This window comes from Perca flavescens, chromosome 2, assembly GCF_004354835.1.
Source record: "Perca flavescens isolate YP-PL-M2 chromosome 2, PFLA_1.0, whole genome shotgun sequence".
NCBI classification, from domain to species: Eukaryota; Metazoa; Chordata; class Actinopteri; order Perciformes; family Percidae; genus Perca; species Perca flavescens.
The window spans coordinates 23,209,294-23,223,563 of NC_041332.1; the positions used below are offsets into that span (position 1 = coordinate 23,209,294).

At 41.0% G+C, this 14,270-nt stretch overlaps 2 protein-coding genes across 4 annotated transcripts in view; one reads left to right on the forward strand and one right to left on the reverse strand.

Moving 5' to 3' along the window:
* grhprb (glyoxylate reductase/hydroxypyruvate reductase b) lies at window positions 1-4,935 on the reverse strand. The gene is made up of 10 exons (XM_028602990.1): window positions 4,580-4,935; window positions 2,683-2,873; window positions 2,044-2,177; window positions 1,878-1,950; window positions 1,644-1,760; window positions 1,284-1,372; window positions 1,070-1,174; window positions 644-779; window positions 339-469; window positions 1-210 (listed from the first exon to the last, which is right to left on the reverse strand). Exons 2-10 carry the CDS (start codon window positions 2,853-2,855, stop codon window positions 89-91), a joined length of 1,080 nt encoding a protein of 359 aa, XP_028458791.1. The 5' UTR covers window positions 2,856-2,873; window positions 4,580-4,935; the 3' UTR covers window positions 1-88.
* Window positions 4,035-14,270, forward strand: part of uba6 (ubiquitin like modifier activating enzyme 6) — a 12,270-nt gene continuing 2,034 nt past the window's right edge. Inside the window, exons 1-31 of one of the 3 annotated variants that reach the window (XM_028602969.1) lie at window positions 4,035-4,244; window positions 4,749-4,841; window positions 4,996-5,090; window positions 5,208-5,236; window positions 5,362-5,456; window positions 5,624-5,735; window positions 6,131-6,211; window positions 6,334-6,456; window positions 6,834-6,957; window positions 7,466-7,569; window positions 7,660-7,722; window positions 8,238-8,314; window positions 8,491-8,557; window positions 8,663-8,806; window positions 9,024-9,170; window positions 9,262-9,342; window positions 9,459-9,536; window positions 9,737-9,918; window positions 10,123-10,228; window positions 10,375-10,464; window positions 10,565-10,645; window positions 10,770-10,898; window positions 11,013-11,064; window positions 11,174-11,237; window positions 11,327-11,396; window positions 11,474-11,545; window positions 11,634-11,757; window positions 11,996-12,189; window positions 13,428-13,555; window positions 13,825-13,912; window positions 14,058-14,152. In XM_028602969.1, the coding sequence (XP_028458770.1) occupies window positions 4,801-4,841; window positions 4,996-5,090; window positions 5,208-5,236; window positions 5,362-5,456; window positions 5,624-5,735; window positions 6,131-6,211; window positions 6,334-6,456; window positions 6,834-6,957; window positions 7,466-7,569; window positions 7,660-7,722; window positions 8,238-8,314; window positions 8,491-8,557; window positions 8,663-8,806; window positions 9,024-9,170; window positions 9,262-9,342; window positions 9,459-9,536; window positions 9,737-9,918; window positions 10,123-10,228; window positions 10,375-10,464; window positions 10,565-10,645; window positions 10,770-10,898; window positions 11,013-11,064; window positions 11,174-11,237; window positions 11,327-11,396; window positions 11,474-11,545; window positions 11,634-11,757; window positions 11,996-12,189; window positions 13,428-13,555; window positions 13,825-13,912; window positions 14,058-14,152 (2,936 nt within the window). In that variant the 5' untranslated portion in view covers window positions 4,035-4,244; window positions 4,749-4,800. Of the gene's footprint in view, window positions 4,245-4,290; window positions 4,483-4,748; window positions 4,842-4,995; window positions 5,091-5,207; window positions 5,237-5,361; window positions 5,457-5,623; window positions 5,736-6,130; window positions 6,212-6,333; window positions 6,457-6,833; window positions 6,958-7,465; window positions 7,570-7,659; window positions 7,723-8,237; window positions 8,315-8,490; window positions 8,558-8,662; window positions 8,807-9,023; window positions 9,171-9,261; window positions 9,343-9,458; window positions 9,537-9,736; window positions 9,919-10,122; window positions 10,229-10,374; window positions 10,465-10,564; window positions 10,646-10,769; window positions 10,899-11,012; window positions 11,065-11,173; window positions 11,238-11,326; window positions 11,397-11,473; window positions 11,546-11,633; window positions 11,758-11,995; window positions 12,190-13,427; window positions 13,556-13,824; window positions 13,913-14,057; window positions 14,153-14,270 lie in introns of those variants that run through there. The other 2 variants (XM_028602961.1, XM_028602953.1) reach the window with 2 other exon arrangements.

Sequence of the window (14,270 nt, forward strand, 5' to 3'; positions counted from 1 at the left end):
CAAGTTGTGGTTTTATTTTAATCTTCTAAAGAATAATTATGAGTTGAACTGATGGTCCAGTAATCAGCCGGAGTGGACCAGTTTATTCTTACAGTTTGAGTTCTTTGATCATCGTCTCACCCCGCAGGCCGAGGAGGAGATTGTTTGCTGCCAGGGCAGACATGGCATTACGGGTAGTATAAGAGGCACTAGCAATATGTGGGAGAATCACTGTGGGAGAAGAGAATTTAAAAAGACAGTGAAAATTGAGCTGTGACGACAAGTTAGCCTTAATAGTGTTACTTGAAAACCAAGTATTTTTCAGGCAGTTTAAGCCCTAATAAGTCCGAGAGACTCACCGCAGTTTTTGAGGGTAAAGAGTGGGTGGTTTGTGGGCAGGGGCTCAGGAACAGTGACGTCTAACCCAGCTCCTGCAATCTGTCCAGTGGACAGAGCCTCATACAGGTCTTCCTGGTTCACCACACCACCTCTGACACAACACAATGACCAGAATTACAGACATCCACGAAAAACAGATAATGTACTCATGGCCAGATTTGAGAAACCTTGATGTGCATCTTAGTCGAGTCTTTCATTACGAGGATATTCTGTAAAATATGTGTTAAACTCATTTGGTTTGTGTTTTTGTTTAGGATAAGGGTACCTGCTTGTGTTGATAAAGATGGAGGTGTTTTTCATCTTGGAGAAGAGGTCTTTGTTGCAGATCTCCTTTGTTTCCGGTGTTAAAGCACAGCACACAGCCAGGAAATCTGACTGCTTTGCCATCTCGTTGAAAGAGACTAGAACAAGAGACGGTGCCATTGATGTTATCACATTAAAATAAAAAGCGGACAGCAAATTCTCATTACATCTTATTTAATTTCTTCAAAATAACAACATACCAGCATATTGAGTATCTCTGAAATCAGGAAATGAAAGGTCTCTTTGACTAGCCAGTGAAGTAAATCATTATTAAACCACTTCACCATCCACTTTGTTTACAGTGCATGCATTGTGCATGATTATAACTGATATATGATTATAACAATACAAAATTACATTTTAGTGACCACAAATATATAATGCTTACCATACTCTGCATTAATGATACTGGCCAGCTCAGGCCTGGGGGCCACATCTGTGTAGATGAACTTCTTTACTTTGAAAGGTGCCAGACGCTCAGCGATAGCCACACCTGAGAGCACAAAGACACAGCGTAAGAAGTATCGGATTTACAGAAATGGCAGTTTGATGTTAAGATAATGTGCATGTTGTGTGTAGTGTTTCGGATAGTCTATGCTCACCAATCCTCCCCAGGCCCAGGATACCCACAGTGCTGTTGGCCAGCTCGTGTCCACACAGCCACAGAGTTCTCCATGTGCCCCAGCCACCACTGACACAAGAGAGACGATAATTTAACCTTTGACCCCAAAGGGGGGTGTGCGTGTGTTTGTATACATGGATAGATTTGAGTGTGAGTGTGTGTGTGTGTGAAATGTAACAAAGCTATTTACAGTACAGTATACCTTCTGGCTATTAATTACCATATTTATGTATTGATGTTGTTATTCTCCACTGTAGTTGTAATTCACTGTCATTATTGAATATGTTTACAATTCTGTGTGTGTGTGTGTGTGTGTGCGTGTGTGTGCGTGTGACATTACGTCTTGGCTTCATGTGTGGCCTCTATGAGCCTCCTGGAGGTAGTGAGCAGCAGAGCCACAGTCAGCTCAGCCACAGCATCGGTCAGAACATCAGGAGTATAACCCACACGGATTCCTCTGGGGAAAAAAAATAAAAACACAAAGTTACACACAACGTTATACACACATGACAGTCACGCAAGTATACACACAAATCAACCTTGTGTCTTAAGGAAATAGAAAGATAAGAATCACCTTTTCTTCAGCTCCTCCAAAGAGAGATGGTCAAAACCCACGGACATAGTACTGAGGACCTTCAGGTTTGGACCTGCAGGAGTTCACCAAACATAAACACACACATACATTAGAGAGGGCTTTCATTTCATTCATCATTCAACTGACTCAAAGACTGTCCTCAGACCTGCAGCATCCAACAACTCTGCATCAATCTTCTCTGTCAGCACGCAGACCAGACCATCAACACCTTTAACCTTCTGCAGGAGCTCTTTCCTGGGTACAGGGACATCATCTGAGTCCCACAGCTCAAACTGCACCCTGGGAAAACATAAACCATGGCAGAAGATCCAAATACAATGTTCTTAATTATTCACAGAAAGGAATTAATTGGTTACTAAAGCTTCCGTTAAAGCTCCAACTGAGATATGTATCCCAAACTATACTGGGACTTTAAGGTGCAGTGACATTTCTTCATCTCTGCTGTGGGAGAATACCCTTTTAGGCTACCAGTCTTATCTGACTGACCTAAGGGCAAACATAAGCAGTCCTGTTTACCCAAAGTAAATGATGAACTTTACAAAGCAGACCATTCAAAAAAGGTATCACAGTCACATCAGGTACATGTATCAGATTATATATATATATATATATACATATATATATATATATATATATATATATATATATATATATATATATATATATATATATATATATATATATATATATATATATATATATATATATATATATATATATATATATATATATATATATATATATATATATATATATATATATATAATGACTTAACAGGACTCACTGTCCAGATTCACGGAGGATCTTCAGGCCCTCGGGTGGGATCTGTCGGGTGACATACACCCGTGGCAAGGTGGACATCTTCCTCTGCACGTTGCTTGTTAGACCCCCAGTGATATTTAAAGGAGTAACAGCGATCCACTGGAGCCGACGCAGTGCCATACGACTGCACCACATTTCCAGGAGAGAGTAAATCTGTGAGCAGGTGAGATGACAGTGTTACTCTGGAGTTCAGAGTCTGTTGTGTGCATGTGATTTGGCCTATTTCAGGGGGAGGTTCCTGTGTGGGTCTTTGACCAATATGATTAGAGGGAGGGTGTCTCTAAACACACACACAAACACAGACACAAATTACACAAATATATTAAAGACAGCCTAGACCTCCTAGAATGGGAGTCAGTAGGATGTAAATGTTTCACTGGCCGTTGACCTTTGTTTCTTTAAACATTGGAGGACCCAAACGCTGTTTTGTTTCTGTTCTGTTTCTCTGGCTGGGACTGGTTCAGCAATCTGTCTTTACTTTGTCAACTAGCGCTTAGTTTGAAATAAAGAAGAAGAAAAAAAGTTACCATAATATATATTTTATTATATTATATTATATTTTATTATATTATATATTTTAAAAAGATTTTAAATAGTTTTTTGAGTATTTGGATTCTGGCATTTATCAATAGCATTAAAATAAATTTTAAATCATTCTTTAAAACAATGAATAATGGTTTGCTTGCTGACCATTGAGTTCAGAAATAATATAATTGTATCAATGAGATAAGAAGATTGATAATCAAACAAATGCCTTTGTCGGTATCATCATGAAATTCTAAGAGACACTGCTTGCTCGACGACTGATTCTCCTCAGATTGAAAGAGACTGTACCACTTCTTCTTAAATGTTGGTTGAGGGAGGCTAAAACATCCCAAGGCTCATCATCCAGAAATGTTTTATAGGATGGCAACCGTTTCTGTCCTATTTTCACACCTCTTTTAATGTCATTAATCTGTACATTGTATCAGGGTACACCTCCAAGTAAACCTTTCTTTCATTTCTCTTTAGTTTAGAACAAACAATAGAGCATAGGGCCTATTATGCTATACTGTCAACTCAAGAAATGAGTGTGTAAAATCTACTATTTCAGTAATCTCAGACAAATTAATATGATTGAGAAGATATGAGTTTATTTAATTATTTGTATTATTAGTATTAGTATTTTTTTCTATTTTATTTATGTATTTTGAATATTGTACATGTATTAAATATTCTGATCCACACTCCATACCAAGAAGAAGAAGAAGAAGAAGAAGAAGAATAAGAAGAAGAAGAACCACGGTTTCTCTCATGTTTTTTTTTTTTTTTTTTTTATGTAGTTTGGATAAATTGATTAGTACAGAAGATCTTTGATTACAGTAAGAGAAGGGTTTCTCTCTACATGGGGACCATGGATCCATGCCCTGCAGGAGTTAACTAACTAACTCCAGAAGATGGCAGTAGTTCAGCCTTGAGGATGCAAGCTGACGTTAAAACCCAAAGAAGAAGACATTCGCTCTAGCTCGTCGCGCATACTGACAGGTAGCTACGTATGATTATTTGTCTACTTTTAACAATATTCTCAACGCATTTTTCATATTAATTGGTAGAATGATAATACCTAAAACAGCTGTCGACCCTGGGCAGTTACTCGTAGCCTAACCTACGTGTCATCACTTTTAACGAGTTTATGACAAGTGTCCTCGCCTCCCGGCACCAGGCAGCAGTGGCACTCACTGCTAGCTAGCTGTAGATGCTAACGTTGAGCTTTCCACAGCAGGTTAAAAAAAAATCCACCAGCGTTATTAGTTAGTGGCTAACTGTGATCTTTGATTGTTAGAAGACGTTACTTCATTGGCTGAAGGCAGTCACCTTACCTTTGCACGCTGACAGCTAGAGTTGAGAGTAACGTTAGTAAGTTAGCCATTTAACGTTAGCTAACGGTAACCTACAACAGGGCGTTGGTTTTAGATTATTACCGGTAACCATCACATTTTATGGCTTTGGTAATCACTGTCTGTACTCTTTTCTTTTTTTGGTAATTGGTGGGTAGAGGCGTTATCGCAGACAGCTGAATCCCCCCCTATTCCCTCCCAGCATGGCTGCAGACTCAATGGAGATTGACGACTCTCTTTACAGGCAAGTCTAGTTACCTTTTCCCTTACTAAAATGACATTACAGCACTGTGCTTTATAACAGTCAACTAAACTACACTTTGTGCTCCTCCATTTCCTTCTTGATCTCTCTGTCACTTTCCTTCACACTTCCTCTTCTATTCTTTCAATCTGTCTAGCCGCCAGCGATATGTGTTGGGAGACAGTGCTATGCACCAGATGGCCCAGTCCTCAGTCTTTCTCAGTGGAATGGGAGGACTGGGAATTGAAATGGGTAGGCTAAATGTCACATTATTGCACAACAGCTCTGTAAGATATTTAATACCATATCATATGATTTACATTGCTGGCTGTGGATTGACACTAAGCAATTTGACTTCTGGTTTTACAGCAAAGAATATTGTCCTGGCTGGTGTGAAGGTACGCACTCTCACTAAATATATTAAATATTATGATTGTCCAATACAGTGACAATATATAATGTTTCAGTGTAAAGAATTGGTTTTCATGTGGCCTTATCTTTGTGTGTGTGCGTGTGCGTGCAGGCAGTCACCCTTCATGACACAAAGCAGTGTGAAACCTGGGATCTGGGCTCCAACTTCTTTATCCGCCAAGAGGATGTGTTGAGCCAGAGAAGAAGGTAAAACACACCACAACGATGGACTGTTTTGACTTTAGACACAATCTGAAATATCATTTTCTCACACTTTTCCTGTAATCCACATACATATGCAAACTCTTCTATTCTATCTCAATCCCTTTGTCGTTCTTTTATCTTATCCACCCTCTTTTACTTTTCAACCACAGAGTGGAGGCAGTGTGCCCTCGGGTCGCAGAGTTGAACCCTTATGTCCATGTAGACATGTCTTCCTCTGCTCTGGCCGACAACACTGATCTCAGCTTTCTTGGAAAGTATCAGGTATTGTTTTTCAGAATCTTTAGGTTGTAGTTGATCCTTTTTAATGGAGAACAGAAGGTGTGATTCATAGAAGTTACGATAGTTTCCAAGAGAGACAACATGTCATGCCGTCAATTAAAGCATTTCAAACCACTGCTTCAGCATGTAAACCAGGAAAATGCTGCTTCTCTCTCAGGCGGTGGGAATGCTACCGTGAAAGGTTGAAATTATAGTAACTGCCAAACACTCGGGGTTGATGTATTCTATTCGCTGACTGGCCCATGGGTTGTCTGCATTACCTGTTTAATTATTCATTAATGGAACAACTAAAAATGGTCTCATTGTCATTTGTTTTTCCAATTGCAGATAACCTTAGTTATAACCTGCATTGTTTTCTGCTATGCTCTCCTCTCCAGTGTGTGATTTTGACGGAAGCCAGATTGAGCCTACAGAAGAGAGTGAATGAGTTCTGCCACTCACAACGACCCCCCATCAGAGTATGTCTACAGTCCGCATAGTGGTTCTACATTAAAGAGCGCTAAGCCATGTCAACAACCAGTCAAATATCAACCAAACCTTTTGCCTGTGTATTTACTGTTTCACCTCATGTCCTTTCCAGTTTATTGGCTGTGATGCTTATGGCATCTGTGTGCGGGTGTTTTGTGATTTTGGAGAGGAGTTTGAAGTGTCAGATCCTACAGGGGAGGAGCCCAAGGAGATTTTCATCCAAAGTATCACTCAGGTAGTCTGAACACTTCAAACATTCTTAACAGTCTTCTATCTATCTATCTATCTATCTTTTTCCTATCTGACAGGTTTTTTTTATTTGGCAAATGTGATATATGATGAGCTACATCATAGAGTAAACTGGATTTGACAGATTTTTGCATTATCTAGAAATGCAGTTCCATAATTCATCTTTGAAAATACAGTATACCACAGAGGGTGGGTGAGGGTTTTTGTTCTTGTTCAGTTGTATTTGTCTGTTCTGTATGTTCAAAAAAATAGAAAAATAATAAAAAGTTGATCTTAAAAAAGAAAATGCAGTATGAGCCCTCAAAGGGGGTGTCTGCTCCAAAAAAAACATTTGATCTCCTTTTTGAATTTGCACCCCTTCAGGACAATCCTGGGGTGGTAACCTGCATGGACAACCAACCCCATGGCCTACAGACAGGCCAGAGTGTTGTTTTCAGAGAGGTCAATGGCATGGTGGAGGTCAACGGCACCACACAGCCAGTTTCAGGTATTATTTCTACATTGACCATAATAAGTTTAGTATATTTGATGCTTTTACTGTAAGTTTATTATTGTAATTGTGTGTTGTAAGTGTGTAACACTGGCATACCTAATAAATCACAAATGTACACAACATTTAAATTATGGTTGTGGTCAGTAGTATTTATATAAGGTGAAGCAAATGTGCTGTTTTTCATAACATTCTAGATCTGTTACCTTTGTCACAAAATGTGACAAAGGTACCAAGAACAGATTTGGTGAGATATTTTCTGTATAAAGTGACATAATTGTGTGTGTGTGTGTGTGTGTGTGTGTGTGTGTGTGTGTGTGTGTGTGTGTGTGTGTGTGTGTGTGTGTGTGTGTGTGTGTGTGTGTGTGTGTGTGTGTGTGTGTGTGTGTGTGTGTGTGTGTGTGTGTGTGTGTGTGTGTGTGTGTGTGTGTGTGTGTGTGTGTGTGTGTGTGTGTGTGTGTGTGTGTGTGTGTGTGTGTGTGTGTGTGTGTGTGTGTGTGATTAGTCCTTTCCCCTTACAGTTTTTCAATAGGAGACACATCCCAACTACAACCATATGCACATGGAGGTTTCTTTGTTATGGTGAAAACCCCCAAGACATACAGATTTGTAAGTTGACTAGTTGTCATAAATAAACATATATGAATAGAAATATTCTTTGTTTGTGTGTCCCTGCATTTATCCACTTTTGTATTTCAGGAGACAATGGAGAGACAGTTGTGTGACCCTCAGGTCCTGACTCCAGACTTCAGTAAACCAGAGGTGAGAGTGTTAAGATGTTCGTGGAAACGGCATTACAAAGCAAGATTAATGGGCCGGCACGCCAGCTAACTTTGGGCTGAACCCAGTTCTACAGCAAAACTAGCTCACTTTACCAATGCACATGCCAAAAAACCATAAACTATGCAGCATAATCTCCTCAAGAGCAGCAAGTTTAGATTGGATCAAAGCTACTAACCAATAGCTTTCAGGAATACTAGAGCCATCATACCTTCAGGATCCCTTCATGGCCAAAAACACTGCCTTCACATTATATTTACAAGTAAAGAAACACGTTGGTACAGACCAGTAGAGTCACTTGACTTCTTAGTGGTGTGCTTGTTCTTTTTTGCTGGGTAAATAGTTAATGCTATAGAAGCCAGATATTTCAAAGAAGTCTTACCAAGTCAACCTTGCTATGTGATATTTACTGCTGTTTACAAATGCCTTGTGTTTTTTTGTTTGAGTTTAACCAAGCAGTTTTCCTCACAAACCCTTTATTCAAATCTACCCATCAGGCCCCACTACAGATCCATGCAGCCATGTTGGCTCTAGACACCTTTCAGGAACAGCACAGTAGACTTCCCAACACTGGGTAAACAAAATATTTCTCTGCTTTTCACTGTCCTGATCTTATCTACTGTTTAACTTTAACTGGTACTTCCAACAGTACCCGAGGAAATCATTTGTCTTGGCTGTGGATTTTAGTGTGTGAAGTTGTTAAAATGTGACACATTCAGTTGTGAGCAGTTTTACTTTTAATGCCATCAGGTGTTTACAGGATGCTGAGGTTTTACTAAAGCTAACTGAGGAAGTGAATGCAACTCTCAGAAACAAAGTGAGTGCTTTTAATTTGTTTTATATCCCTCATGCTTTGATTTCCTTCAACCTGCATTGCATGCACTCGCTCTCTCTCTCTTCATTTTGTCCTTTTTTCTTCCAGGCTCCTGTGAATACTGAGTTGGTGCGCTGTCTGTCGAGAACAGCGAGGGGAACTCTTCCTCCGTTGGCAGCAGCTGTAGGAGGACTAGCCAGCCAGGAAGTTCTAAAGGCCATCACAGGGAAGTTTGCACCACTGCAGCAATGGGTAGGTTCCTCAATTTGAAATGAAGACCTGCTTTTAAAAGTGAAATGGTGCTTATTGATAATTCAATAGCTCAATCTACCACTTTTCCATTGCAACACAGCAACGGAAACAATAACTTTAATAGGTTTTACTAATTTTTGTTCACCGTTTTTGCATCTTTTTAAACATTTTCCCCTATCTGTTAATTTCATCATCTATCTCTGTTTCTCCTGTTTAGTTTTATCTTGATGCCATTGAGGTAGTCAGGCCACTTCAGTCTGTTTCTGCTGAGGACTTTTTCCCAAGGGGCGATCGGTATGATGGATTACGAGCTTGCATCGGTGAATCAATGTGTGTAGAACTGCACAAGCTCAGGGTCTTCATGGTGAGGCTTGTGCTTTACATACAAGGCTTCTTCATATTAAATAATTTTAAGGTTTATGTCCAAATGAACCCTACATTGTCTTCTCATCCAGGTGGGCTGTGGCGCCATAGGCTGTGAAATGCTAAAAAACTTTGCCCTGCTTGGAGTGGGATTGGCCAAGAGCTCAGGAGAGGTGGTTGTCTGCATTTTCTCTCCTCTGTTTGACTTTCTTTATGTATTGCAATACAATGCATAGCCTGACAATATGTATTTAGTGAAACTGTGTTTTCTGTATCTGTCACTTCTCAGGTATGCATCACAGACCCAGACCTTATAGAAAAGTCCAACCTCAATCGGCAGTTTCTCTTCAGACCACATCACATACAGGTGAACTGTTTACTACTTGTGATGTGTGACATTGTGTATCTTCTCTGTGCAGCTGTATTATGTAGGAAAATAGAAAAATATCGGATCAGACTGGCAGATACTCGTACTTAAGCACTCGGGTTACGATCAGTAAAAAACAAATGATCGGAATCAACCGCACGCTCCACACAGACATTCACTCCGGTCTTTCTGTGTCTCAGAAACCGAAGAGTACCACCGCAGCAGAAGCCACTCACGATATCAACCCAGACCTGCAGGTAGATGCTCACCTAAACAAGGTGTGTCCTGCTACTGAGAGCATCTACAATGACTCCTTCTACTCCCGCCTGAACCTAGTGGTCACCGCGCTGGATAACGTGGAGGCACGGAGATATGTAGACAGGTTGGTGCAAATATTGAAGGGACACGATCAATAATCTTAGCAGTGGCCCTAGTTTGATTTTCTCTGACTGAACCCATCCTTCACCGTAAACCCAGAAAGAGCCTGCTTGTGACATGAGTGGAGGAGTTGGCAAGGCATTTCATGAAACATTTACTAATTTGACCAACGACTGATGATGTGTTTCTGCATGTATTTCATTTCCAGCCGCTGTTTGTCCAATCAGAGACCTCTCCTGGACTCTGGTACCATGGGAACTAAAGGACACACAGAAATCATTGTGCCAAATTTGACAGAGTCCTACAATAGCCATGTGAGTATGTGTGACCATCTTTGTGTTGTTGTTTTTTTACTTAAGTTTATTCCTTGCATTATTTCAGTCCTATACCAGACCTGCTTCATAGACACAGACCTTAGTCTTAGAGTGCTCCTAAATATATCTTTTCCTTTGCTTACCAGAGGGACCCCCCAGAAGAGGAGATCCCATTCTGCACGCTCAAGTCTTTCCCTTCTGTTATAGAGCACACCATTCAATGGGCCAGAGACAAGGTCAGCCTACTTAAAACAGAACAAGTGATCAATGTTATTATTTTTGACACCGTGTGAGTGTACTGTCTTAATTTTAAACTTTCTCCTTGGGTTTGTCCAGTTTGAGAATTTGTTTGTCCACAAGCCCTCTATGTACAACTCGTTCTGGCAGACCCACTCCTCGGCTGATGTGGTGCTACAGGTAAGACTTTGTATGTCACAGTTGTTGTTGTGACTTATAAGTAGCATTTGTGTTGAACTTTGCCAGCAATGTAATACTTCATTTGAAAAAAACACTGTTTTTAAAGATTTCTTTGTGTGTTTAGAGGATGCAGGCGGGGGAAAGTCTGGAGGGAGCATTCCAGGTCATTAAGCTGCTAAGCAAACGCCCTAGCCAGTGGGAACATTGCATCACTATTGCCCGTCTGAAATTCGAAAAGTATTTCAAGAGAAAGGTATTCTTTTCCTGAAAATGCATATTCCTTTAAAAGATTGTATATGTGTGTTGGTGCAAGCTCCACAATATGATAGGCAAGTGTTTACATGTTATTGATTCTGTTTTTATGTAGGCCCTACAACTGTTGCATTCTTTCCCCCTGGACACAAGGTTAAAAGACGGAAGTAAGTTTTTCTCAAACACTTGTTTACCTATAAAGTTACCAAATCAATAATTAAAAATATGCATAACTACAGTATCAGTTGTACTTAAAATTATTCTTCCCTTCCTTAGGTTTGTTTTGGCAGTCCCCAAAAAGACCTCCAGCACCTTTTGATTTTGACTTGAACGACTCTTTGTGAGTATGCTCTTATGTTACAGTTTAAGCTTTTCTTGTATTGTACGTGTTGTATCTAAGATTGCCAAACTCTCCTCTTTCCCCATCAGGCACTTCACTTTCATTGTCAGCACTGCCCGGCTCTTTGCAGGGATTTATAACATCTCTTACTCAGAAAAGGTAGGTCACGTACACTGACACATGCACTCACTCGCTCACTCACTCACTTCCTGACTGAACTTTTCCTTCTTTCTTAGGATCTCTCTGAAGAGGCAGTGACAAGGGTTCTCTCAGATGTCAAGATCCCCGAGTACAGGCCCTCAGAGAAAGTAAGCATCTATATTCTGGTCCTGGTCCTTGATTTCTGTGTAACAAAAATCCTAATCTTGTTGATTGTTGTGGATCTATTCCTTCCAGTGTATAGAGACCAATGAGGCAGCAAAGAAGCCTGATTCAATGAAGATGCCTCTAAGCAGTGAAGAGGAGAGGGAGGCCATCGCACAGCTGGAGCAGGCCATTGCTACTGACAGTGTTACAGCAGGTTCACAATTAAAATAAAATCATAGCAAATACTCAGCAAGCAGATTTGTAAATGGACACTCAAGATGACTGCTAAATTTTGGAACTTAGAGTGTTATTCACTTATATCCATTACAACGGTGTGAATAGTTCGGGAACAGGCACTCTTTCCCCATCCTATTAAGTAGGCAAGCCTACATTACAAACACTGTAAAACTACTTTCAATAATTGGTGATAATGTCTGTGCTTTCACATGTAGAGAGGTTACAGGTGAGTCCACTACAGTTTGAAAAGGATGATGACAGCAACGGCCACGTGGACTTTGTCACATCAGCATCTGCTCTCAGAGCTCGAATGTATGCCATTGAGCCAGCTGACAGACTCAAGACCAAACGAATCGCTGGCAAGATCATCCCCGCTATTGCCACGGCAACAGCTGCTGTGGCTGGACTGGTGAGAAACGTTTGAAATTGAAATTGTGTTGATGGTTTAACTTGGTGCCTTTTTGTTTTGAAACCCCTACAGATGTTGGGCAATGACAATTTCTTCAATTTAAGAACAGCAGATTTTGGTATACAGCATTACTGCTTGATAATATGATTATCAGTATTTTTATTGATTTGTTCAAACTTGACAAGGCACCTGAACTCCAATGCCTACCCCTGAGGGGGGTGGGCCCATGAAGTCTTTTCGGGTTGTGCCAGACCAGGCCATCAGGCGCAAGCTGGCGAGCCCCCCCTCCCAGGTCTGGCTCCAGCAGGGGTCCCAGTTTCTCTTGTGTATTGTCAGAGGCGGCAACCAAAGGCAGGGACCTAGGCGTGTTGACCCCTGGCTTCGCAGACTGGGGCTGTTTGCAGTCGAATGCGAAGCGGTCAGGAGGAGAATCTTAGGCCATGGTTCTCTTACAGATTGCTCCCTCCTGGGTTGTGAGTGAGTTGCTGCCTTAAGTGAAGGAGTATCTCGGGGTCTTGTTTGAGTTAGGGTAAAATGGAGCGTGAGATTGACAGGAGGATTGGTGTATCATCAGCAGGAATGCAGGCGATCAACCAGACCGTCATGGTGAGGAGGGAGCTGAGCCGGAAGGCAAAGCTTTCGATTTCCGAGTTTACCAGGTCTCTGTTCCAACCCTCTCCTATGGTCATGAGCTTTGGGCCGTGACTGAAAAAAAAAATGAGATCAGGGATACAAGGGGCTGAAATGAGTTTCCTCCTTAGAGTGGTTGGGCCCCACTTTAAGGCCCTGACACACCAACCCGATTATCGGCCGTCGGACAGTCTGGCGAGGTCAGTGACTCGAGTCTGTTCCGTGCCGTCGTCCGTTGGAGGGGCCATCGGCCTTCATTTGGGCCGATTTGACATGTTGAATCTGAAGGCGGGCAGTTGGACTCGATCTCATTGGTGGAGCGCTAACCCGGAAATGACGAGCGGGATGAGCTCGACTAACTCCTCCGACCAAAATCTTTGTCGATCTGAAATGAACTGCATGGCCTATATATTGGGAGAGGGATGTCTGTGGACTACCTTGTGTAGCCTGCTGCCACCATAAGCTGGCCTTTGATAAGCGGATGGATGGACTTAGAGTGTCAATGTAAATTGATGTTGGAAAGCGTGGTTGAACTTCTGAAATAAATTCCATTGTTCAATATCCATGATATATTAATCCTTTTGTGTTATTATTTTTTATGTATTAAGGTTGCCCTCGAGTTGATCAAGGTGGTTGGAGGCTACGAATTTGAATCTTTCAAAAACTGCTTCTTTAACTTGGCCATCCCTGTAGTGGTGCTCACTGAGCCTGCCCCAGTTAAACAGTCACTCATTAGGTAAGAGCATATACACAATTCCTTAATCTCACTTTTACTTGATACAACACCTTTTATTTTTTTTATTTTCCTGGCATGAAGGCATCGCTGTTTTGAACCCATGCACAGAAAATGTCTATTATACTAATGACCAGACTTTACTTTTATTGCACAATCACAGCAGCAAAGTTAAAATTTCAGCTACAAGATGGCACCAAATGGAGAATCTTGAGACATTTCATTATTATCACAATGTAATGTAGTGACAGCTGTATTGATGTCTTTCCCAGGGACAACATTTACTTCTCCATCTGGGACTGTTGGACTATCTTTGGCCATGAGGACTTCACTCTCTCTGACTTCATGAATGCAGTGAGGGTGAGCTACCATTTACTTGTATTCTACTTTGTTGATGTATTAGCTATTCAGATGCAGTCACCACATTATTGTATTTCCCCTGAGGCTTGTCATTGCTTCTTTGTCTGTTTTGTTTATTTTTTATGATTTGTTGTTTTTATTTCAGGAAAAGTATGGAATTGAACCCACTATGGTCGTCCACGGTGTGAAGATGCTCTATGTGCCTGTGATGCCTGGACACTCAAAGAGACTCAAACTAACGTAAGTGTTTCCTGATTCTCCCATTCTTTTGTGATACTGCTGTTCTTTGTGACTCCTGTGCCCTTCTGTTTACCCTCTCCCAAAGTAGGAGTCAACATTACAAAACTGAACTTCTGAA

What these genes read in the sequence shown, in the direction of transcription:
- grhprb (XM_028602990.1), bottom strand. Translation starts at nt 2,855, where the DNA reads ATGTGGTGCAGTCGTATGGCACTGCGTCGGCTCCAGTGGATCGCTGTT. An exon ending in AGAGTTGTTGGATGCTGCAG is followed by an intron (nt 1,951 to 2,043) that starts GTCTGAGGACAG and finishes GAACTCCTGCAG; the next exon opens with GTCCAAACCTGAAGGTCCTC. An exon ending in GCCACACATGAAGCCAAGAC is followed by an intron (nt 1,373 to 1,643) that starts GTAATGTCACAC and finishes CTCTTGTGTCAG; the next exon opens with TGGTGGCTGGGGCACATGGA.